The following is a 25,615-nucleotide window of genomic DNA, read 5'->3' on the forward strand; positions in this document are numbered from 1 at the left end:
TTGTAAGCAAATGGTATTGTACTAGTAGTGTAAATTTTTTTCAAAGTATTACATAGGATTTTAGACCTTTGGCATCTCTTTATTTACATGCATTACATAAAGAAGACTCAAAACATGCTATACAATTATAGAAAGATACGTGTGCAAGTAACTAGTTTTTGATTTTTGAATGATTTTGAAATATCAGGAAATATTTTAAAAACAAAAAGAAAAGCTGAGAATTCAGCAACAATAAAAATCCATTTTCACTGTGAAACTTCCAATATGTTGGAAGCATCACAATACTCATGTTCTGTATGTGTCTACACTGGAGTTTCTGTTATTACATATGAATTTCCCAGAGTGTGTCTTAAATTCTTAGTATCTTTTTGTGCAAATCCAATCTTCTATTTTTATATAAAGGTCTAACTTTTACAATGAGTGTCTCTGGAATATGCCTGAAGTTTTGAGAAACAAAATTATTATTCTTATACTTAAAAATTAATTTATCTCTAAAACTTGGCATTTGCATTTCCTGATGGATTCTAAATGACATTCACAATTATTTATTACTACTGCTGTCAGTAGTAATTACTCTTCTCTAACAAAATAGCCAAACTCAACTCATACCTTCAGGCTACTCCTGCTTAATTGGCAAAACTTTTATTTCAGTGGATCAGATTGTGTATTTAGTCCTAATTTTCTTTACTTGTATGAAAGTCTATTTTTCTTATCTATATTTGCACTGTTTAAGATCTCTGATTTTCTTAGATGAACCTTCATTTATTATTTATTACTTTGAAAGAATTTGTCATAATCGATATCATACATCAGAAATATACAGTACTTAAGCTTGAATTTATTCTTAAACATCACTAGTCCTGTAATCTCATTATCTCTGCCTGTAGAGAAACCAACAGCTCCACAGAAAAAGAATATTCTAGAATCAAACTCTGCCCCCAGTTACACCAACCTAAAGCTAAAGAGTTCACGTCAGTTGTTCTTAATTTCATTTCAAATTCAAAATATCGGCAACAATTTTATTTTCATTCTAGTGTCCCAATTACCCAAAGTTGCACATCAAGCCTGTGTATATTCTGTATACTTGCTGCAAATCAAGAGACAGTGGAATATTCTTTAATTTTAAGCATGTTCAAATCTAGAGATGAAAACTAAAATATTTGCATTCTTTTTTTCCAGAATTAAAGCATTTGTATAAGTCTTTAAACATGTTTTGTATCAAATGAGAAGTCAGTAAATTCTTTTTGAAAATGGAGGTTTGTGAAAACATTTTTTTAGGGAAAAAAACCCTCACTATATGTTACATGTGTCAACAGAAATTTAATACCTGTTTCAAATCACAAATTTTCAATTTCAAACAGTTGGAAAGCTCAGATTTATCCTCCTTTATAAGCTTCGAGGATGGAATCAATTGGAATAAAAAAAATAATTTTATTTCACCATTTTTTGAAAAGTAAATGATAATAACAGATATAATTGGTCAGGTGAAGGTCTTTGAGACTTGTCTCCAATAGCTGACAAGTAGCAGATGTTTCCAAAAAGAAAGCGTGTGTCCAGTGACTTTTTTTCCTGGGATAACCTCTCAGCCTCTTGGAATTCAATAATTTAGGAGTTATTTGAGACAGGTGCTGCCTCTGAATTACGGTATTTCATAGGTATGTCGTCCAAAAATTTATCAAACCTTTTAAAAAATTTTAAAGTTTCCCATTTTTTTACAGAAAAATAAAGAAAAAGGAAAAAAAAGTTCAGTAAAACTATCAAATAAATAAAGAATGTTTGCATTCTTTATTTTTTACAAAACCAAATGAGTTTGTTTCAGGGTACTTATTTTATTGTTTCTCCTCCAATATGCAGCTATTTCAGTGATGCTTTGCTGGTACACGAGTACAGTACTATTTTATCAAACATTCTAGACATTAAGTGAAAAACCTGTCACTGCTAAAGACAGATGAGACCCTAAACCAGTACAAATGAGATTTTCACATAAGAATGAAGAACAAGTGACAATTACAATTTCTAACTTACTTTGTCTGTAAATACATTCCAGTACCAGAAACTGTCTATTTCTTGAAAGGCTTGCAGGATTGAAGTTCCTGGACTGTTTCCTACTCCATTATTGCAGAGCAAAACCACAAAAAGTTGAGGCATTGTGCTTCAATCCTTTAAATAAAGTTTATTTAAAAAGCCTTAGAATACACAAAGTCTTGGAGAATTTTAATGGGATAAATACTGTGCTACATTCTAGTCCAGTCCTGTGCATGAAACCTGATTAAAATCACTAGAATGGGATGGTATAACTGACAGCAGAATTTTGTTCCTCTGAACAGATTTAAGGAAGAAACTATTACCGTTAACAATCTAACTACATTTCAAAATTAATTATGCTGCTCTTCTTTTATAGTAATTTTACACTTCTGTGGAATGTGTAGTAGTGTAGTAATGTTCCCTACACTTATCTAATTATTTTGGTGCAATAGTGATAATGTTGCAGAACTAAGATATTGTTCTAATTGAAAATTACTGTCAGAGTCCATATATATTGTACTGTAACGCAACCACTGACAGTATATACAGAAATGTATTGGCCCTCTTTCCTATGCAAAAAGTTATTTCCTCATTAAATTTCTTCAAGAATGTTTAAACTGTTAAATTTTAAACTGCCAAAGGTGTCTGGAGAGAGTAATGATGTGTCATTCCTTTTTTCAAACTGTGCGTAGAAAATTAAAAATGTGTTTTAATTTTATATGTTACTTGAAAGGTTGAAATATTGAAGTATTAATAAATAGATAATATTTTTAGATCAAATATATGAAGACATTTTGTGAAATATTTGTGCTACAAAAATTATATATGATTTCCTGATAGGCCATGTATTTACTTCTAACTGGAATAACATGTTGACTTGTGATTTAATATTTTGTAGTGTTCTTTAAGGACCAATTCACTTTAACAAGACACTGTTAAGTCTGAAGGTAAAATGACGCTCACGTGTTTACCACACATTGTATCATGCTTATGTTTAGTCACAAAAGGGATCTTTATTCATGTGACCAAACACATTGATCTCTATAGAAGAACTTACCTTAGGACTTCTCACTGGAAAAAGACCTGAGACTTAATTGTTTAGTTTCGATTGCCTAAATATAAACAACTAAATTAATGTAGACATCCTAGTTACTTAGGAGAATAAATACCTATTTTGAGGAATAGCCAGCTAGAAAAATATTTTTGTGTAGCTTTATATAAATTGCTTAACTGCCTGATGAAAATAAGCAATTAAATAAGCTTTATTTCTATTCATTACTGTACATTTAAAAACATAGTGCTTAATATGTGATACAAAACTGTACACGTCATATTGTAAAATGGAGACCTCTATGTATTTAGCAACAGGTTATGTTTTCTATGGATATTAAGGTATTCTTTCTTAACATTGTCTAAAGTAGACATGTGTCTTTAATTTATCTTACAATTCTGTTAACTGTGGCAACTGTGTACCAGTTAATTAAGTACCCATCTTCCTGAATTATTTAGAGATTAATTATTTGGTAACTGTTTTACAAGTTCTCTCAGTTGTGGTAATGGTTACTGTGAATTGGTGCCACATTTAACTTTTTGTTCCAACATTGTGAATTATATGATGTGCAAACATGAGAAAGGACATTCATATTTTTATTTGGCATCAATTGCCTATAAAACAGTGTGCCTGTATGTTTGTGTCTATATGGTATTAGCTGCCCAACTAGCACTAAAGGAAATTATTGATTAATATAAGGTAATAAGTTCCCAAGTGGGTATAAATTTCACAGGTATGAATATAGTTAAGAAGCAGCTTTCTTCTCAAAGTTAGATATATCAGGTGCATAAAAATTAGATAGATTTTTTCAGTATAATATTTTCGTATATGCAGTGGTAATGGATGGACAGTGCATCTCCTAATATACAAGGGTTTGATTTCTTGGCTGTTCATCCTGTAGTATCTTCTGTCAATATAATGAGTAATGTTGCAGTACTGATATTGAATTGTTATATGATACTGCTTTAATTAATTAGATAACAGCCTTTAAAATAAGTGACACATTGAACTGACTTGAACAATGATCTCTATCATTATATATTTTTTCTCATGCCTTGCTGGCAGTGTCTTACAGTGAGCATAATATGTCTCCCATGTGTAATACTCTTTTTGTAGTTGTGTTTGTCAGACTGTTTGTGCTGTCTCTCTGAACAGGGCTATTATAAATTATTAGTAATGCTCTTATCTATTTTTCCACAAACTGTGTTTTACACAAAAATCAATAAAAATCAATGTAAGGTATTTTGCTTTTTCTTCTGTGCTTATGCAAAATAATTTTTAGCTTGTGTTTCTTTCTAATACATGGGTGCTCTGATAAACACTTTCTTTGAGAGATAAAACTTGAATGTGAGTTCATAAAAATATTCTAAGGGGCAATTTATTTCTTTTTCACTAGCTGGATAACAGATTTTTCACACAGACACACTGGATAGCTCTATTCCATATCCTACTGTAAGATATGCTCCATACTTTCAGAACACACAAGTGAACATTACAGTACTATCAGGATATATTCAATCCACTTGTCATTCAACAAACAAAAAGTTTGGCCATGGTGAGACTGCTAAGCTCAAGTAAGTTTGCCAGGTGTCTGGTTGTGTGTATGAGAAAGCAATACTCTTTAAATGAGGCAAACAGGTGAAGCACTTTGCAGTCCTTCATATGGAAATACATAACTTTTTTTCCAAAGAGACGTATGCCACCATAAAACGAAAGAGGAAAACAATACATGAGAGGTAAAATCCTGCTCAGCTATAGATCAGCAGCATAAACTGTTCTGAGTTCAGAGAAGTAAAGAGCTAGCAGCATTTGCATTGCTTTCACATTAGGTTACATAGCCTTCCCAGATTCCCAAATGGAATGGAGGTATTTTTAAAATTCAGAATATTTAATATGTTTGTGCATCTCTCTATCTCAGTGCTTGTTCTACTGAATGTTGATACTACACCAGCATCTGGGGCCCCAAACTTACACCTTTGTCCAGCTGTACCTTGTACAAGAGCCTAAGTTGTGTCCTGTGACTTAGTGGGTTTCCTTACAATAATAACGATTAAGTTCCCCTCAAATCCGTGCCATCCAGTGACCTGAACACTGTACTTTAATAGTATAAATAGGTAAATTCAGATGTTAGAAGCTCTGTTGACTTTACAGGTTAAGGATGAGTCTACTGCCAGCCACCTCACAGGTCTTTCCTTTTTTTCTGTGAATATTAAACACAGGAGGTCTGGCAGAACTGACCGGAAAAAAGAAAAAAAAGAAACAAGAATAAGAAGGAAGTCAAGGAGTCAACAGACTAATTCTTAAAAACACTCTGATTTGTGTACTATAAAGACCTCAGTGTCATATTTGGTAAACAGTGCAGGTGACTTTGGACAGAGTCTACAGGTTCAGTATAGCCAGGGAAAGGATATCACTTGACTAGAGCTGAAGACCCCCAATGCAGCACATGAAAGGTGTATCCTGTATTGAGCAATAGTCCTTCAAAAGCTTGCAACATGATTTCTTAAGACAGCAAATTCAGAGGGGTAGAGGAAATAATTCATTCAGCAAAGTCAACAGGAGATTAATGGCAGACCTAGATTTGGAATTTTGATCTTCTAACACACAGCTGTGTCCTACACACAGTCCTGTGGTTTTTTGGAATTTAAGTCTGCCTCAAGAACAGAGTCTGCTGAACTGTGTCTTCACACCGAAATAGTTTGTCCTCAATCAAAACAAAAATCCTCTCTACATAAATATTTTTAAACATATTTCTTAACATTTGTAAGTCTTAAAATTAAAAACTCTCGGAAGTAAGGTTTTGATGTCTCAAATATCATCTATTACCAATGGAAGAGGTAGATGTGATAAAAACACAATATAAACCTAATTGGGACAGAAAACTGTTAAGTAAATATTTTCACAGTTGGATTGCAGGCTTTTGAGGATGGGACATTTGCCATTTGCCAAGGGCAGCAGAACCCCTGTAGTCAAACTTGCACATGTAGCTTTCATCCCAAGTTTTAAAAGCTTAATTTTGAATAAGGTGCACAGTGAGCAAATGGAGCTTTGCAATATGATCTTTGGAACAGTGAACCAACAAATGGCATGTGACCTAAGCTTATAATTTACAGACTAAGTTGCCCAATTTATATATGTTCTCTATACATTTGTCATTCAAAACACAAGCAACAAAATTTCAAATCACTTAAGCTACAATGAAAATAAATGGTAATGCTTCTTTTTTTTAATAAACTTAAAAGCTTCAGCTTATACAACTTCAGTTACTATTTGGGCACCAAGCAAAAAAAAAAAACTTATTCCGATTTGTTCGTTGTTAACTGCCTGCAGACATAAAAGCATTGTCAGTACAATTAATCTCAGATGCTTAATAGAAAATCTTGTTCCATCCAGCGTAAGCCCAGATACAAAACAGAATGTTCGCAGAAACAAATGTTTAATTAGAACATGGAAGAGCCAGTAAAGTGGTTAGAGTAATGGAGAGATGTGTGTACATGGATGGATGAAAAGTGTCAAACACCAGCTCCAAGACTGGCAGCTGCATTATCACATCAGGTGAAGGCACCACATAATGACCAGCAGGTCCTGTGTTCCTATGATCACAACTTGGGATGTTCTGCACGTCAAAGGGGCCATAGCATTTTCTAAATTAGAATCCTATATATGCTATATATGCTAAGCTATATTTTTGCTGTCATTTTGGAGTTGAATAAAGGATGAATTTCTACTAAATACGGAGAGTGGATGGATATTTGTGTGTATATACAAATACAAAATATGTGGTATTGTGTGGTTTCCCTTTGATAGAAAGAGAGCTCTATAATGTATGTGAGTATTAAACATGATATGCGTCGTTTCTGAAGAAGGCAGGTATGAAATGGGAAGGGTGTAGAATGCAAGCTGGAAAGAATGAAAATAACTGTGTTGGTTACAGTCAGAGGCATAAAGGTTTCTTCCTTGTTTCTGTTTTCAATCCTTTTCCTATAAAAGCTGTCTGGAGATTCAAACATCCATATTAGCATTTAATAAATTTATTCACATATTCAAGTGTTTCTTTGGAATCAGGGTAGTTAATTATTTGTTAATGAAGACTGAGGTTGGTAGCAACAGTGCCTGCAGTGGAAGACTTGAGAGATGTGCATATCCGAAGTTACATATGTGCAACTTGTCCAAAGTATATCCAAATCCTATTAAGGGAAGGTAAAGTGAGGAGCCCAAGAGGTGTGTCATCTACGAATCCCGACTGCCAGCTAAGCTTCCCACACCTGCTCACGGTGGAACATATTCATATCTCCATGTGCTTCTGTCCCTGCCTTTATTACTTTTTTTGTATTGGTCTATGCAGAGAAAAGGTTCCTTTCCTCCTCTTCCCCGCAGCCAGGCTACCCCAGGCAGGACTGTCCTGTCTGGGGTTTATCACAGTGGTCTCCCATGGTAGTTTTTTCATGATTAGACGTTACGGATCGACCACGTTCTCCCTCCAAATTCCCTTCCAGCGGGGGCCGGGCTCCCGACACCGTGGCGGGGCGGGGCGGTCCCAGGGGCCGGCTGAGCGCCCGCTGCCGCCTGCCCGGGACTGCGGCCCCGGCGGGCTGGGCCGCGGCTGCGTGAGGAGGCGCCGCCCCGCTGCCATGACAACGGCGCGGGCCGCGCTGGCGGCCGGGCGGCACCATGTCCTCCCTGGCCGTGATCGAGCCCCCCGCCCCACGGGCGGCCCCTCGCTCCCCGGGCCCCGGCCCCCCGCGCAGCGGCGGGGACCGGTGCAGGAAAGCCTCGGACACCACCCAGGTGAGCTCTCCCTTGGGCAGGGTCACCTCCGGCCGGGAGCCCCTGCCCTGCCCTGCCCTGCCGTGCCCTTCCTTGGCTTGGCTTGGCTTGGCCAGGCCATTTCGTCGGGCTGAGAACAAGCCCTGGTCTGTGCTCCGCACCCATCCCTGGATAGATTCATTTTGGTTCAATGCGGCTCTTTCACAATTTAAGGTTTAAGCACCTTTAAACATAAATCTCAAAAAAACAAGCAAAGAAACAAACGTTTTAAAGTGTGACTTTTTCAGGATTCACAGTTAAGATCAGTGGATTTGGATCACGTCATCAAACTACTTGAAGGTTCGGACTCAGTAAGTAATCCCGATAGCTCGTTATCCCAGTTACACAGGTAGTAATGGGGCATAGACAAATGTTTTATAACAGTTACTTTAGTACCTGCACTAAATAAATCCAAATGAGTTTATTATATGCAGCATAGGTGGCTGAAGCTACAGAGCACAAAGCTGAGTATTTGTTCTGGTATTTGAGCACTTCTAAAGATGGTCATTGTAATAGAAAATACTACCAGTTCTGGTTTTATATTAAAACATACACATATATATAGGGAGAGTTAAAACCCAGCATGACTTCACACAGGCACTTTAAAAAAAATACAAAAGCATGTGCATTTAAAAACTAGACATGCAAAATTTCTAGCTCATCTGAGAAGTTTAGAGTACTGGAACCTACAGCTAAGAAACAGAAATAGATACAACCTTATAGAAAGTATGTAAAGAATTTATGTAATTTCCCAAGTTAACTGCAAACAATTCTCCAGGGAGGTGATGAAGGAGAAACATACCAAGTTCACTGTTGAAGAAAAATATGACTGCCTAGGCACACAGGAAAGCAGCATCTAATGGGCTTCCACAGACTATTTTTGGTCTCCACAAGATGTTTTGGCAGATTCAATTCACTAAACCATCAGTTAATTTTGATCCAAAATACAGATAATTTATATTCTTAAAACAAGAACTTGATTAAACCTAGCACATTTTAAGTTAATGCTCCAAAGATAAGTAGTTCATGTCTTTCCCCTCCCTTTTTTTGATGCAGAGCTGATAGAACAAACTTACTGACTGAGGAAATATGTGCTGGGTGATACTGTTTACTGCTTCTATAGAGAGCATAAGATACATGATAATATGTCGAAAGGATTCTGGACTTGTAGATTCCTGAAACAATTTCCTGGCCTGCCTCAAATTGCAGGTGCTCAGAAGCACTGGAATGAACGCTGCACATCCCTGACACACCCTGACATATCCTCACTTCAGTTGTTTTCAGTTTTGATTTTGAACGCTGTTTCCTAGTGGCACAGAGCATTCTAAGCCACTTAGATCTACGTGTGCACAAGTTTCTGTCATGTGTGACATGGGTTTGGTTTTCTCAGTTGCTTTACACAGAACCCCAAAGAATTTAAGAGAAAGAACCTACACATTTGAACAAGAGTTTTAAAAAGCCTCTTCAGTTACAAGAGAACAGATTTCATGCTTAGAAATGAAACTTGATCAAGGAGTTAATTCTGCTGCAAAGTACTTTCAGAATTTCTTTGTGTCATGTGATTTTTTTTAATTTGGTTTCCACTTTCATTAAAAGGGGATAAACATAATGATTTAATGTTCCAAGGCAAACTGCAATTAAAACCTGCTTTTCATTCTTTTACTTAAGAAAGGTTTGGAAAAAGAGCAGCTGAAAACTCTCAAGAAGGTAGTCAAGCATTTTGAAAATGGGATTGTATCCTTTTTGCCGCTGTAGAATTCTGAAGTCATGGTGTTTTATATATGGTAATACTCTGACTTCTCTGCAAAGCATGGAGACCAGGGATGGTTCACATACATCCTTGTCATTGGCCTTCTTGTGCACACTCAGCCAGGGTTGGTAGGTTGGCAAGATTCTTGGATACTAGATTCATGTACCACAAAATTCAATAGAGGGATCTCACCTGTACAGTGGTTGAAAATGTCCAAAATGTAATTTGTGTCATTTCCAGTCAGAATAGACAAGCATAATAATTATCACCATTTAAGAAGCAGCAAATAAAATAGCAATGGCTTCTAGTAAGGAGACATTTAAAAAAAAAATTGAAGTCAAACTAATTTATCTGAAACTATTTTCATGGTCACAGTACAAATGGAGTAATCAGAAGTACTAGGAAGGGTGTGGGTATATGGAAAAATGTGATTAATTTCATACAGTTCAGCTAATTGCACAGTGATTTGAGCTCTCACAGTGATTTGAGCTCTCACATTATTTCACAACTGAGCTGTGGCAAAGTACTTAGAGGCAGTTTCTATGAGTCAGTGGATTGGTAGTAATTTCTCAGTCTCCGTTATCTGTTCAGTTTTGATTTTGTGCCTCTACCCTAAATTAGATAGTATGTTTTTGGGTCTAGATTTTTAAACTTCACTTAGTCGCCTGGGACTAGAGTAGAAAACAATTTAAATACCACAAGGCTGTCTAAGAATTTAGACAGGTAAATCTGACACTGGGATGTAAAAACTTTTCATCCTTCAGTTTTAGAAATTTAGCGCTGAACTTCTGGTGAGTTCAGCTAAGACACCTAAATCATATCTGCAAAAGCTGTGCTTCTGTAAAAGCAGGGCTGCTTCGAAAAGCCTAGGTATTGACTCACATGCTTCTTTTAGGCATCTAACTTTGAAAGCATTGGTCTTGTTTTTTCTTGGTCATGTCATTGAAGTATACATTCAACATTGAATACAATTTTCAACTTTTTCTTCTGGTGCATAGCAGTACAGACAATCTGATTTCCTTAATTTCACATTAAAAGCCCCTTAAGGATTTAGAACAAATCATCAAAATTCTTAACCTGTGTTCAGAAAAAATGAAAGAACATGAAACTTTCTCTGAGCCTTTATGTGAACTTATTAAATTATTTGGGTAAGTACTTCAGCTCCTCTTTTAGAGATTTAAACACTTCTTATTAACATGTTTATACATTTTCTAAGGCAAGTGACGTATCCATACAGAATCTATCTATGAACACCTGTATCTGCAAGGTATCCTTTATATCACCTTTCCTTGTTATGAACTATGTTTTCCGTGTGTCAAATTTCTCTTGACGTGAAGGAGGGACCCAGTTTAGCAGTTCAGTATCTGTGGAGCTAGGTATTACATCATTCAAAACTTACTGAACGTGTCTTATTGCCTAAGCCATTCTGGGACTGCTGGCCTCAGAAGATTCACCATCCAAGTAGTGCTGAGGTAAGTTTTGCTGTTTCAGACAAGTTCCCTAAGTGAGTTTATAATCTAGGGTGACACAAAGACACTTTAGTACTTGAAGGTAAGCTTTACCAAATTACAAGCCATATTGCAGAAGAGAACAAACCACAGTAATTGGAGGATGTAGGATTTATATTTACTTTAAAAATGTATTGCATGAAATTTTGGGCGTCTTCATTGTCATACTGTACCTTAAATAATCTGTAGAATAGAATTTAGGTGTTACGCACAGTTGTCAGTAGTTTTCTCCTCAATAATTCAGTAAAATTACTTATAGTATGTTTGTAACTACAGTTACTTCTGTATTTAATTACAAATGAAGAGAAAAAAAGATTAAAAAAACCTGTCAGATAGAAAATTAGTGACATGATAAAACAGATATTCAAATACATGGCTTCCTCTTGGCTGTTAGGTTTAATAAACATAGAACTTATCAACTGAATCTTTTAGTTCCCTAGAGCACCATCAGTTGTACTGCTTTGCTTTGCTGCCACACAGTGGAGAATGAGAAGGTACATCACAGTTTCATTTTCTTTGGCATTTGGTAGAAGCATGACAAAACTGAGAATGAGTGTATGGAGTCAATAAAATGTAGCTGTGAGACTTTTCGTCTGTTAGAGCAGTTCAGCAATAGCTGTGGTTTTTGCAATGAATATATTTTGGAAAATTGCGCCCTTGGGTTTTGATTTAATTTCTGTACTATGGAAACTCCACCACAATTCACTGCTACTTCATATGACAGAGAAGTCTATAACTAGAGGCAGAGACTGTTTTTCACAGTTTAATTTCAGATACATGAACTCCTGTAGTAAAATATTCCACTCTTTCATAACTGCTTCTGTTTACCAGTCTTCTTCCCACTTTTTTTTCCAATGTCCGTTTTTCCCTCCCCCACCTTCCCCTACATTTCTTCCATTATTTGCTCTCTCCTTTATTTTTCTTTGGGAGTGTTTACAGAGGTAAACCTACCGGAAAGCTGCTTCCACAGTGTGCGGTGCAGAGACCTCAGCACAATATTGTAGTGTTTACTGTTAGATAGTTTTTAGCACTTACATGTTTATATCATATCTGAGTATTTTGAAAATGTCATTGAATATTTCTTAATATCCTGGTTTTTAAAAATAAATTTGTTGTTGGGCTATTTGGAGTCAGCTTGTTGGTTTTACTTTTATCCATTTCAAGAGGTCTTGCCCGGAGACGTGATCCAGGTTTTTTCCACCTCTGCACGTGTCAGTATATAACCTAGCTCTGCAATAGCCTGATAGTGCCTAGCTTCCAGGATTTATCTTCCACATTTAAATGACATTTGTTTATTCAGCATTTCTTGTTTCATTATCTATGCATTATGAAAATATTACCTATGGATGTGTAGCGCTAATTGCCAACAAGTAATTGCCAGATTATGCGCCTGGAACTTTCAGTGAAGAATCAGCATTGCAAAGAATGTGTTCATTGTCCTTATTTGCAAAAATTATCAAGGAAGAAGAAAAAAGCTGTTGAGCTTTTCTTGTGACTTGATTAAAACATAGTTGTAACATTTTTAAATTTCATTTTGCAGGTTACCGTTTCAAAAAAAGAAATCATCTGATGAAGTAAACTATTCCACTAAAGTTTCAAAATGCATTGCACAACTGGGTAAGTGGAACCTGGTATGCCACAATAAAATCAACTGTATTATTAGCATGATTTTAATTTCTTGTTACCTTCTTAGTAAATGTAGGTAATTAAATTATTCATTTAGTCCTCTCTGCTTTTTAGTATTAGAAACCATTCTCACTTTGCTGTGCAGCTGACGTGAAGATTAGCTAGCAGAATTACCTATTTGCCACTGTCAAAAGCTAAGTGAGATAAGTTTATCATACAGATGAAGAACTAAACCTGAATATATCCTCCTTCATTTCATTTTGATCTGAGAAGTTGGTATATTACTATAAACACTGAAACCTGGGATAAGAGGAACATGTGTCCTTCCTGCTTCTTTGATACCAAATGAAGACACAAGTGAGAAACAGTAACTTCTGACTCCGAGCTCAAACCTTCAAAGCCCAAAAGCCTGAGACCTGTCACCTACAAAGGCAAAATGCAAGGCAGTTTAATGCCATGCCTTACTAGGAGTAGTAGTTTCTGGCTTCAGCCTCCTGCTGCATATGAGCCATGAGCTTCTATGTTTCAGAAATATGTTTTAAGAGTACTGTTGAGGAAAAGGTGTCAAAATCATATTTTAATGTCACTAGACCTCTTAATACCAAAATTTTTTTTTTATGACCCTTTTACGTCTTTTTGCATGTCACATTTCTGATTTTCAAAAAAAAATTACTGTAAGCACCGTAGGTCAGAAAGGATTCAGAATAGAGCAGGAGAGATATATCAGCTCACTTAATAGTAAGATTTAAATGGTAGAAAGGTAGCACAATCAGCCTGTCACTCGTGGAAAAAAAAATTATTCTTCCAATGGGTAAAAAAATACTTTTAGAAGTTTTTATTTTCACAGATCCAGGTAGACAGCAGAACGACCACCTGGTTTCAGGTAGTTACAGGTTCTCTTCAGAGTTACATGTCCAAAAAACCACTAAAATCTGAAAGGTGGTTTATGTTGTCCATACTAGGCACTGTAGCTGTCAATGAAATTATCCTGTGGAAAAAGATCTCTTTCTGTGCTCCCTTGATTTCATAACTGCTAGGAGCAGAGTTTCTGACATGGCAGTGATGACAACAGCTTAGTGTAGTAGCTTTCTTTAGAATTCCACAATTTCTGGAATACTGTCCAGTCTCTTGTAAGTGTCTGTAGCCATAAAGCAGAGAAGATAACTTTTTGATTAAACTTATGCTACTCTTCCAAGACCCCTTTGTCCTCTTCAGTGTGGGAGTCTCTGTCCCTTCAGCATTTTATAATCAAAATTTGCATTAAATTACAGATTTGTAAGGGGTATGACCAAAGAAAATACTAAGTGCTGTAAAGAGAAGTGTTAAAAATACTTTCTAAAAAAATTATAAAGTTTGTATATTACAATTTTTTTCCTGTTTCTGACAGGTTATTTGATGAGAGTGCCAAGCTCCCAAGTTAGAATACAAATTTGTAGGTGTATTATTAATTTTTATAAAATGGAGCTACCAGGAAAACTACTTTCAGGTAAAGCACAGTATTTTTATTTTTTTATGATCCCAACTACTTTGAAATGCCTATTTTAATAAGCTATGGATTAATTTTTCTTTATAAATACGGTTACTTTATCTTATATATTAAATATATGGCATTGGCAAATGTGTAATTAACATGTTTTTATAGAAATGTATGCTCAAAATCTGAAATTAGTTCACCAGTGTATAAGGAAATATTTGTTACATTTATGGAATTCAATAGCATCCAGAAAATGTGAAGTGCTCACAAGTTCTCTGAAATGTGGATAATAGGGGAAACAAGCAAAGTTAGTTAGGATCAGAATTGTAAGAAGGGAATGTAGTTTTCAACTTTGTATGTGTAGCCTGGAGAGAAGCAGCTCTGGTTTCACCTGTGTTTGTTTGTGAGGGATAGATCTGAGCCCATCTAAATTCTGTTGAGTTCATATCATATAGATACATTTGAGCATAGGCTTTGAATAATTTCTGTGACTTGTCTCTGCAGAAAGAAGCTACAGAGAGCTCAGGCATGATCCTCTGGTATTATGGATAGGCATGCAAACTGTCACCAGAATCCACTATTATGTATTCCTTTGACCTGTATGATGGTACCAGAGGCTGTTATCAGGCAAAGTCAGTCATGGATCCCCTCCCACAGGATGATGTGCCCTGAGACAGCACTAGATTTATAGGCAGCCAAGCCTCAGGTGAACATTGTCACAGTGTGGATCCAGAGCGCAGGTCGGGGAGCAAGCTTGATGTCAGTGTGCTCCTCTGCTGTGTTCCTGCAGCATGGCACTAGTTCCTGTGCTCCCTTGGGAGTTTTCATTTATTTTAGGAGGCCTAAGCAAGCTTCAACTGGTACAGCCCTCACAAGATTCTAGAAATATGAAAGCATTCCAGTCTGGTTTTACCTTTTAAACAAGACTCAAATTTTGCAAGCAGCTCTGTGTACATTTAGTTCTGTAAATAATTCCATTAGGATAAGTGAATGTTAAATATTGAGAGATTTTCTTCTTCTTCTTCAGATTTAGAAAATCAGATACGTTGTCACGAAATGAAGAATGTGTTTCAGTCTGATTTTTTTAAGTCAAATTTTTTATCTCTAAGTATATATGTAAATCTTGCCAAGTTTAATCCTCCAGGGTTCTCATATCTATAAAGTAATATCAACTTGGAACCTATCAGAGTTTATGCTTAGTTAAAACTCATTTCACTGTGTGCATTATCTGTATTTATCAATCCTATATTTCATGATGTTTGACATATATATATATATTTATGCTGTTTAAGATAAACTTTACTTTCATGAGTTACCATGTAAAAATAAATATATTTTCTCAATGCTTCCCCTCTCCCCATAATTTAGTAATGAAATACAGATTTGCATATGCATGGCCAAAAGTAAAACCAGGAACACATTAGAAAGTCAAGCTTATAAATCAAAGATTGGATGTTTCAAGTAATATGATGATAGAAGGCATTAAATCTGTAGTGAACAGGCTACAGAAGAGAGCTAGGCTGTGCACTAACAACTTATTGCATGACTGAAGAAAGTTTTTCTCCTCTCTCTAAGCCTGCTTTTGCTTTCGTTCTGCAAAATCTAAGAAGCAATTAATTTGTTTATGTAGCATTTAAATCTGCTTGAGGATGTTTGTTGGATGTGCTTTAGGCACTATTCAGATGTAAAAAAAGCAGGTCTTATTGTGTGTTGGATTTTTTTTTAAAGTACTTTAAGACTAAGGAAATATGATGCATGGTTGTCAATCCTTTCTTGAGAAAGGAAGAATATTTTATGAAAATATTTATGAAAATTCTGAGTATTTATTGCATCATAACTAAAGCTATTGTATGTGCAGGTTACCAGCCAACAAGTGAAAGTTATAAAATCCAGATGGCTGAATTAGGAGGATTAGCAGAAACTCTTGTTTTGTCACTAGCATTAGTTGAAAATCATCTTACTGAGAAGTTGTGGGTACTTAAAGCTCTCCAGCATCTCTCCAGCTCTGGTTAGTATGAACTGTTCTTTCAACAATCTCATTACTACTGTTCTTAGACCATTTGTTCTCTGAACATGCCTAAAACAATTACTGACCTACAAGGAATTAATTATTCAGATTTTCATAATTTCAGGAGCAAATTGCAGACTAATGATGAAGGCCCAAGCAGCCAGCAGGCTCTGTTTGTATCTAAATAGTCCTGATCCCTCAGGACAGCTGGTGTTCCGCTCCTCGCATATCCTATGGAACCTGCTGGAAAACGCCTCCAAAGAAGAAGTTGTTAATCAGCTCAGTAGCTTGGAATGTGTTCAGTAAGTACAGGGAAGCATTTTATGAATTAGTATTGTAATTTTGGAGACATCTAAAGCATTGCTGTTATGTAGCATTTTGCTTGAAATTAATTGAGAGAAAATGCAAATGGGGAATGGAGGTCTCTCATTACATCCTCATTAAGTTTTCAGTATTGTCACACACATTTGTGAGTGTTATACGGCAAGAAGAAGGTGCTCTGCTGCACACTACAGGAGGAATAGCCCTATCTAGTGCTTTGTGTGATGAAAAAGTTCACTGCAGCATTTTCAAACTTGCATGTTAGTCTCAGCAGGCCGGTATTCCTTCACCGTTGAAGCGCTTATGTTATAAAATTAGTAGGCAATTCTGTGCTATGATATACAAGACTTATTTCTAGATCTTCTGCTGGAGTAATTAACAGGTTCTTCCTGACTGAGTTACAGTGTTTTAACTATTTAAGTTTAGACCATTTGTTGTCAATTATCATTGAACAACATCCAGTTCCATGCTTAAGTAAATATTAGGTCTTTCTATTAATTAATTATAACACAAATAGTGGAAGGTGTAATTTGTAATACATGCACCTTGCATGTATACTTAAGTTGGATGTCTAGTGGTACACTAAGAATCCATTTTATAATAAAACTCTATGTTATTTCTCTTCCAGTTAAACCCTAAGGCTTTTTATCCATGCGCAGTGAGAATTCATATCTGTAGAGCTGTCTAACATTAGAATATGAAAGGAAAAGGTAAAATGCATTTAATTTTCTTTAAAGTGCTTTGAAAGAAGTATTTGTAGACGCCCTGCATGGTTTCCGGCACTGTGATCATCAGCTACGGAATGACCTCTTGGTGATTGCCACATTACTAGCTGAAAACCCTGCTGTACCTATGATTGTAAGTATTTATAGTTATATTCCAGAGACTATCCTTTGTTATTATATTGCTCAGTAATTTTCCTCACTGGGGTTTTAATATTTACTCTACTGTGTCTCCAGTGCTTTCTTTTTTCTTGGATTTGCTGAGCAAATTTGCTATTTATGTGCAAAAGTTAATCTTAACTCTTGTATTCTTGTGCAGATTCTTGGGTGTGCAATTCTGTTACAATGAGTTTTTGCACTAAATCTCATTTGTTGTGTGAAGATATAGGAGTACAGTATACATTCAGATGGCCCAAATTCAATCTGTGCCTCATAACCAGCAACAAGAAGGGTTGTCCAAAATCAGCTCAGAAGCTCTAAGTAAGATGCTGAGAAAATAATTACTTAGGTCTGGTTAATGAGAGGCACATAAATTCTTTTTAAGACTAGATCACATAATGCACTTGCCTGAAATGTAGATGACTCATTCTTCTGTAATATTTCAGAATTTTTATGAGAAACCTGAAGAGAAGTTAACTTTTTATAGATGTTAATACTCCTTTCCTTTCTTGTTTTACAGTTGAGATTTAGAACTTCAGATGAAGTTGTGGCATATGTACTGACTAATTAAGCAATCAGATTCCTATAGATCTGTTGGCTGTTCAGGAATGTGTAGCTTTCTACTTGAGTAGAAGTTTTTCAATTGACTGCATTACTAAAGAGATTTCATAATCTGTAATGAAAATTACAGATTTTTTATTCAAGTTTTCCATTTAATGCTAACTAGTATGAAATGTCCGTTATACTACTGTGGCAACATATTTGATGTATAACACATTCAAATTGTTTATCGGGCTCTAGAAATAGGGCAGTTTTTTCCTATAAGATGAGTAAAGAGGACACATATTTTTAATTCCTTATACTAAAATGAACAAAATTGTTTCTATGCAAAGAAAATATTAAAATAAATTAAATTCTGTACTCTCAGCCTTCCTAGAGATTTTAAAAGATATATTGGAAAAGCATTAACATTACCATTTAATCCTGCTTTATAGATAATACCAGAGGAATTTGCTTCAGAGTGTTCCCTTTTTTTCTTAATATACCATCCAAGCAACTTCAGAAATGTCAGTCTTGTATTTTACATAATTCAGAAATCGGACAGGAACCTGAGCCTTTGAAAAGTAAAATAGTTTTCTCACCACAAGCAAACTGGAAAATATATGTAAAGTAAAGCTCATAAGGATATTATCTCTGTGTTAGAACAAAATTGTCTATTTGCTGATTGCTTTCTGGTTTCCATCAGAATTTAGTACTGCTTTAATCAGTAAAGAGAAAACATCAGTAAATTTTAATGTTGCTTTTTATTTAATCACTTTGCAATGTCTTTGTGCAGAGAATTTATACCATAGAGACAAAAGCTAACAGGTGATATAGTTGTATACTTCAATATTTTCTTTAAAATTACTTTTGCAACATTTTTCTGATTATTAAAATCATTTGGGTGGATGCTAACTTCCAGAGCTAGGCTGAACAAACTTGAGCCCAGCTTTCTGTTGATGCATCTAAAAAACTGCTATGAAACTAGAACTGCTTGATTCTCTTGGGATGTCTCCAGAGTCTTTTGTGAGCTCTCCTCCTGTTGGAACTGGTGGAAAGCTCAGTGGTGGCTTTACCACAGTACTGAAGCCAGGCTAATGTGTTATGTTGCTCAAGAAGAGCAATGTTCTGGTAACCATGGTTTCTAATCACCTCAAAAACAAAGCTCTTTTGCCTCTAGTGTTCTGCATAGACACCTTTTAGCCTTGGTCTTACCCACAGTTTTATTACACATTGCTGTCCTTCTGTTAGCTCTCTAAGAGCTATGAATTACAAGATTTTATTTTCTGAACTTTTAATATGTGGTATTTGTAAATGCATTCTGCCCATACATGCGGTTTTCATAAGTTTACTTGTAAATGCACTGAAGTTGAAGTGTATTAATATGCACAACTGAAGCCACAAAATTATATGTACTGATGACTCTGATGTAAAAACATGCACAAATGCATTTTAAAACCCACAATTCTAAGAGTACTGAGAATAGGGTTTTCTTGTGCGGTGGATTATAGCAGTGCATACATGTGTTTGGGAATTCCCCATAGAAGTTCAGACTAGTTCTGAATGAAACATGGATTTAACTAATTGTACCCTTAGGGCTGTCGTTGTTATTGTACACTGTCCAAATGGTTGATCTCTTCTTTGAGAAAAGTCTGTTTATTCTACCACAGGATACATTAAACTCCATATTCTGAAGAAACAAATCAAAACTAAAATTAAATTATAGGTCTTAATTTTGCTGCAATTTAATTAATGTATGTTTTTCAAATGTCTATTAGGAAAGTGGATTTGCAAAGCTCTTAATAGTACTTGCAACATTTAATGAAGGTAAGAGATTTCATACTACATAATTACATTATTTTTGCTTTTGATGACGATTTTTTTGTAACTCATTTACAATTTACTTCATAGTGAAAATTCCCAATCCCTTGGTAAAAGGTCTTAAACTTACCTACTCTTATGAGGACTTTGAGATGAAGAAGTTACTATTTAACATAATAGGAGTCTTATCTAAAAATCCATCTGCTGCACAGGTGAGTTGTTACAGAACAGAAGATACAATACGTGGGAAAAAAAAGACAAGGGAATCACATGAATATTACTTAGCTGTCCATCTGGCACTGAAATCAGCTGTTCTCAAAATCAAGAATTCATACATAGGCCAAGTCCTGCTGTTTAAAGCAGCATACAATTTCTATTTTAGAAAAGTTAGAAACTTAGACCATGCTAGGAAAATTGCTGACAACTGATTGCAAAGTATTATTAAAATACACATGAAGAACATAATAAAGTTTAAGAAACCACAATCTGTGGGAAAGCTACAGAATATAAAGAACACTTGCAGTGTTCATGACATGCTTTCTCAATAAAAAAGTAATTTTCCTAGTGTAGGACAGACAAAGTTGACTCATTGCTTTAGATTTTTCTTGTGAAACCTGCAAGATGTCTCTCTTTCTCTTTGTCTCAACTCTGCAGCTCCTCAGTGAAAATGATGTGATGCCAGCTTTGCTTTATTATGTAAAACCAAATCAAAAGCCTGGATTTTATGACTGGTCTGCTGCCCAGTATGAAGAATTACAGCTTCATGCAATTGCTGTTTTAGCTGCAGTGGCTCCTGCGTTAATAGATAAATATTTGTCCTGCCAAGCGAATACTCTTCTTCTTGTGTTTCTAGAATGGTGTATAGGCCAAGGTCAGTAAGTGCTCATGGCTTTCACACATAGGTAACCTCAAAACACAGTTCAACTGCACTTTCTTTCTTTGACAGGAAGGAAAATGTAAGATTCATGAATTCAGAATGATTCTTTTTCAGTAGGTCACTTAGAAAGCTAATGTTTCTAAAAAATAACCAACCATCATTTTTTTTTCTACTGAAGGATAAGCTGTTGCCCCTTTTCCTGTGTACCACTATACTGATATTCCTTCAGCTCTGTGGGCAGCCAAACACCTCTGCTGCCCGTGTTTTAAGCCAGTCAGATACTTCTATTGTTGCAGCAAGTCCAGCCAGTAATTCTTGCTATGAGGGAGGACATGTTAACTCAGAGGTGTACACAGTAAGACAGCTTCCAGACTAAAGCTGGCTTGTGGGCATCAGGTATGGGCTAAGCAAAAAGATAAGTAACTGCATCCAATTTTAGTGACTAGATTGTTTGGGATAGATATTTTTATCATAAAATCGATGTTTTATTTTGGCCGAATGGAGATCAAAAGGTTGATATTACATGTCGTGCTAAAGCAGATATTTTCAATTTTGAAGACTGCTCATTAACCTAGTATGGTTAAAAAATGTTAAATTGATTTTAAATGTTCACCAAAATCATACCTTTCTTATGCATGTACAAAGTATAGCCTTACACAGAAAGGCTTATTACTACAGGGTTTTAAATAAGAATCCTGTTTAATTTTAAGGGGGGGGGTTCTGTTAATTTTTAGTTTATGCTGATTTTTTTTTCCTGAGAACATTATGATTCTGAGCATACCCTGTGCCAACCCAGTATTCATTGTGATTGCTCCACAGATCCTTTCTTTGGTCAAGGTAACAGTTTCCATGGAACAGGTGGTCGTGGCAACAAACTTGCACAAATGCGCTACAGCCTCAGAGTGCTGAGAGTTGTTGCCTCCATTTATGATGATGCTGTGAACCTTAATTTGTGTGACCAGGGAGCAATTAACCAGCTACTGGGTAAAGCACAATTTATATTGCTGTACTTAAATTAGTGCATTTCTGTTGACACTAAGACTGTTCGTGCTTTTTGGTGTGCTGTGCTTTTAGTGTGTTATTCCTTTGACTGCTGAAAAACTGAAAAACCTCTGATAATTAATCCAAGACGTAACTGATTTGATTTTTAATTTTTTTTTTTTTACATTACAACATACACTGAATGAATTAAGCAAAACAGACAGCTCTAAAAGTCCAGGTATTTAATTTCAAAGCAAAAGCTGTCCCTTCTCCCTTTATGATACTGCATTTGTTACATCTTGTATTTTCATTGTGGTAGTCGCTAGGAACTCCAGCCATGAGTATTTTCCTGCCTAAGTCTATTATGGTGTTGCTTTCCACAACTCCTCTTTAGAGTAGAAAAAAATTAATAACAATGTACTTTTATATGAACAACATGAAGAATAAGAGAAGAATAAAACTGCTTAACTGCTGCTCCTGCAATTTTAGAGCATTTTCTTGTTTAGTAACACATACCTACTATTAAATTTTGGTTTAAGTTCAATACAAACTGGTTTAAGTTCTTTTCTTACAATAATAAAAAGTTTTCAGTACTCTGAGTGAGTCATACTGAAGGAAACAAAACAGGAAAGATCCTTTGGAATTCAAAGAATATGTTCTAATAGAAAGTCTAGAAATAAAATATTTTATAGCCTCAGTTGAACTCCAGTGAAAACTGTGAAAACTTACAGCTTCCAGTGAAAGCAAAATTAACACTATACCTGACAGATCAGATTTAAGTAGCTTTTCTTGCTTTGGGGGAGTCTTGTATCCTAATGTTCTCTTTCACATAGTGGTTCCAAGGCTGATTTTCTCAGCAGTGGTAGTATTTTATGTCTCTTCTACATTTCCACTGTCAGTACAAATGTTTGTGAAGCTGTACAGTAGGGCAAAGCAGTGAGTTTGTTGCTTTTTTCTGAGAGTCCCTGAATTCAGATCAGTTCTCTGAATTTCTTGTGCTGGCCCAATACAAGGGACAGCCCAGAGACTGATCAGTGCAAACTGCTATCAAAACTCTGCCACCAAGAGTAAAGGCCGTGAAACTACAGCATCAGTGCCGCACTTCCGTAAGTAATTATAAAACACAGGAGATAAAACTGAACAGGACAAGTAGGTTACTTTAAAAATCCCTTAGTGTAAATTTGAGTTTTTTGAAAAGTAGCAGCTGTAATAGAATTCCGAGTTGTGTACTGAACATTCACATAAATAAAATATATTCATTTACAGACATCCTAAGGTATGCAGCAAACAAATCTAAAGAGAAAGAAGATGCCATTCTACTGGAAATCCAAGCTGATACATTATTTATTTTGTCTGTTCTCTGTGAAAATGATCTCCATAGAAAGGTATGTATCTTTCTATCTTATACTGTGCAGAAAATGTCAAAACTTGTTATATTTTCATTTAAGGGATACTGATTTTTTTTTAATTCAAAAGCAGATGTCAGCTGTAGTTGATTGCTAACAAGTTGGGTCTGGCAACTGGTTTCTGTGCAAAACCACTCAGAAATCCACTAAGAAGTGTTGAACCTATTTAATTGCTAACTTACATGATTTTGAAATTAATATATGAGTGTGTGTCAACAAATGAGATTAGCACTTTGGAAAAACTGAAAATCTCTTTTTTTTAAGTATGTCATAAGGTCTATATCCTGGTCTAACAAGTGGGCCAAAAATATTACAATGCAAATATTTACATTTCCCAGTTTCCATTGTATTTCCTTACATATTTCCTATTTAGTAAATATTGTTTAAGAAACATATTGCTTTAATTAAATGTTTCAACAGGAAGTCTTCAGCTATGAAGGAATTGGTATACTTATCCCGTTCCTTAAGATGGATCCAAAGGAGTTATGTAGTGGATTAGGCCACAGTTATCTCCTCTTCAGTGCACTCGACTGTGTGTGGTTAGTAAAGTATTTTAGCAGGAGTAACTCTGAAAAATGTCAAGTCTTGTAATTTTTAGGCCTGCAATACTATATCCTTTCTATGCACATTATATGCCTTTCTTCTATTTATAATGTATAAAAATCTTTCATAAAATTTGACTAATTAAAAATTATGGAAAAGAAATTGAATATTCTGCATGTAAGGTTTTCTAAACAGGGATTCAGTATGACAGCCTAACTCCCCACACAGTGACCTCCTGACATGCAGAGTTACTCAAGACTTTCTAAGAGAGGTATGTGGTTAGTCTATAAATAACTTCACAGAAGTAAACAGAAGGCAAGAATAGACCAATATTAGCAGAAAACTCTGTAAGCATAAGAAGGGTTTGTAAACTGGCTATATTGGGCTAGAAATATTTTAAAGATGGCTATTAGAGAATGCCAATACATAGGAGGATAAAAAAAGTTAATTTGTTTTAAGGCAGAGGTTGGTAAATACATTGGAAACCAAATATGTCTGTTGGGAGAAAAGACTGATACAGAAGATCCCTTTCATTTCTCTGTTAATGACCATAACTGAGGAAATAACAGAAGGAGGCAATTTGAGGAAGCAATAGCAACAAGAATGCTGGCTTTGTGATGATTTTAAGCCAGGAGAAGCAAACTGTTGCCAAAAAACACAAGTCTTGCTTGTCTCACCCCCTTGATTTTGCACAGCCCTGTAATAAACCAGATCAGGGCCATGATCTAGCTAAATTTTAACATCTTTTACTGAGTTAGTTTTAGTTCCAATACACGTTCTAGTCCAATTCACATGAACTTGTCAAATTTCTTGGGCTGGTACAAGGAAGGTGTGCCACCTGCAGGAGGAGAAAGAGCAGTCAAGCAGGGCATATTTAGTTATACAGTGTAAATGAAAAGGCATATGAAATGTGATTTTTCTGCTCCCTGAAGGTATGAAGCGTATTGCATACCAAATATATTTGTGCAATTCAGTAAAATAAATGAGATGCTTGTAGAATGTTCTAAAGCATAAAAGTGTCTCTACATGGTGAAATGACTTCTGTTTAAGGTCCTGTGTCATTGGATGTTACATTGCAGAGGATCATTTTCTTGAAAAACAGGGCATTTTTCGTCTTCTGGATTTGTTGGCAGTAGGTATTTTTATTATTGTTTTTATAGAATGAAAGAATAGGAAAACAACATATAAAACCGCATTATTTTTGTTACAGTATCTCCTAAGACTACTATAATACTAATAAAAAAATCAGTGTATTTAATTCCCTGAGACAGACCTGGATATCTGCTCAAAAATGATTGTTGGGTCTTTCATGTATCTTTTTTTATTTTTTTAATAAATATTTGGCAGAGGGAGTTTTTAATTTAACAAAATTATACTATTTTTCAAAAGAAAACTCTAGCTCTGCTCTTACTTTGGATGGCATCTCTGTTTAGAAAAGTACCTCAGTTCTCTACTTCATATTGAAGTTAGTAAGAGCAGGGTTAGTATACACTTCATGGCTTTAAAAGTTTTTATGTTTAAAGTTACTTTGTACATGTGTTTTGTCTGTGTAGCTTACTTCAGGGGTATTGGATGTAGAGCTGGCAAAGACATTTCACCTTTTACAAAATAAAAATGCACCTTCCTCGGTTCATTCTCTCCTCATTCTCATTGGTTGTACTGTCAGCCCTTGATGTCCTTAAGGCTGCAGACCCTTAGACTCACAGAATCATAGAATGGCCTGGGTTGAAAGGAACCTTAAAGATCATCCTGTTCCAACCTGCAGCCGTGGACATGGACACCTTCCATTAGACCAGGTGACTCAAAGCCCCATCCAACCTGGCCTTGAACACTTCCAGGGATGGTGCATCCACAGCTCCTCTGGGTGACCCTTCCCTCCTTTCAGCTGCTGCTAAAAGCTATGTCCACAAACCAGAAGAGAAGCTGAGTGGTACTGCTCAGCCACTGCCTTCATAATCTATTTCTTGCAACAATAAATCTTGGTAGCAGTATATTCG

The 25,615-nt window shown here is 35.6% G+C and overlaps 1 protein-coding gene across 3 annotated transcripts in view; it reads left to right on the plus strand.

The window, feature by feature from the left end:
* The first annotated feature begins 7,737 nt into the window (after window positions 1-7,737).
* Window positions 7,738-25,615, plus strand: part of LOC113945168 (GTP-binding protein 10-like) — a 53,780-nt gene continuing 35,902 nt past the window's right edge. For 2 of the 3 annotated variants that reach the window (XM_027639025.1, XM_027639026.1), the window contains exons 1-16: window positions 7,738-7,864; window positions 8,131-8,193; window positions 9,551-9,616; window positions 10,671-10,780; window positions 12,681-12,757; window positions 14,154-14,252; window positions 16,099-16,248; window positions 16,373-16,550; window positions 17,307-17,427; window positions 19,769-19,817; window positions 19,902-20,023; window positions 20,466-20,682; window positions 21,508-21,672; window positions 22,936-23,054; window positions 23,496-23,614; window positions 24,669-24,750. In XM_027639025.1, the coding sequence (XP_027494826.1) occupies window positions 7,748-7,864; window positions 8,131-8,193; window positions 9,551-9,616; window positions 10,671-10,780; window positions 12,681-12,757; window positions 14,154-14,252; window positions 16,099-16,248; window positions 16,373-16,550; window positions 17,307-17,427; window positions 19,769-19,817; window positions 19,902-20,023; window positions 20,466-20,682; window positions 21,508-21,672; window positions 22,936-23,054; window positions 23,496-23,614; window positions 24,669-24,750 (1,854 nt within the window). In that variant the 5' untranslated portion in view covers window positions 7,738-7,747. Of the gene's footprint in view, window positions 7,865-8,130; window positions 8,194-9,550; window positions 9,617-10,670; window positions 10,781-12,680; window positions 12,758-14,153; window positions 14,253-16,098; window positions 16,249-16,372; window positions 16,551-17,306; window positions 17,428-19,768; window positions 19,818-19,901; window positions 20,024-20,465; window positions 20,683-21,507; window positions 21,673-22,935; window positions 23,055-23,495; window positions 23,615-24,668; window positions 24,751-25,615 lie in introns of those variants that run through there. The other variant, XM_027639028.1, reaches the window with a different exon arrangement.

Source organism: Corapipo altera, unplaced genomic scaffold (genome assembly GCF_003945725.1).
Source record: "Corapipo altera isolate COAL_440 unplaced genomic scaffold, ASM394572v1 44, whole genome shotgun sequence".
Classification (NCBI taxonomy): Eukaryota; Metazoa; Chordata; class Aves; order Passeriformes; family Pipridae; genus Corapipo; species Corapipo altera.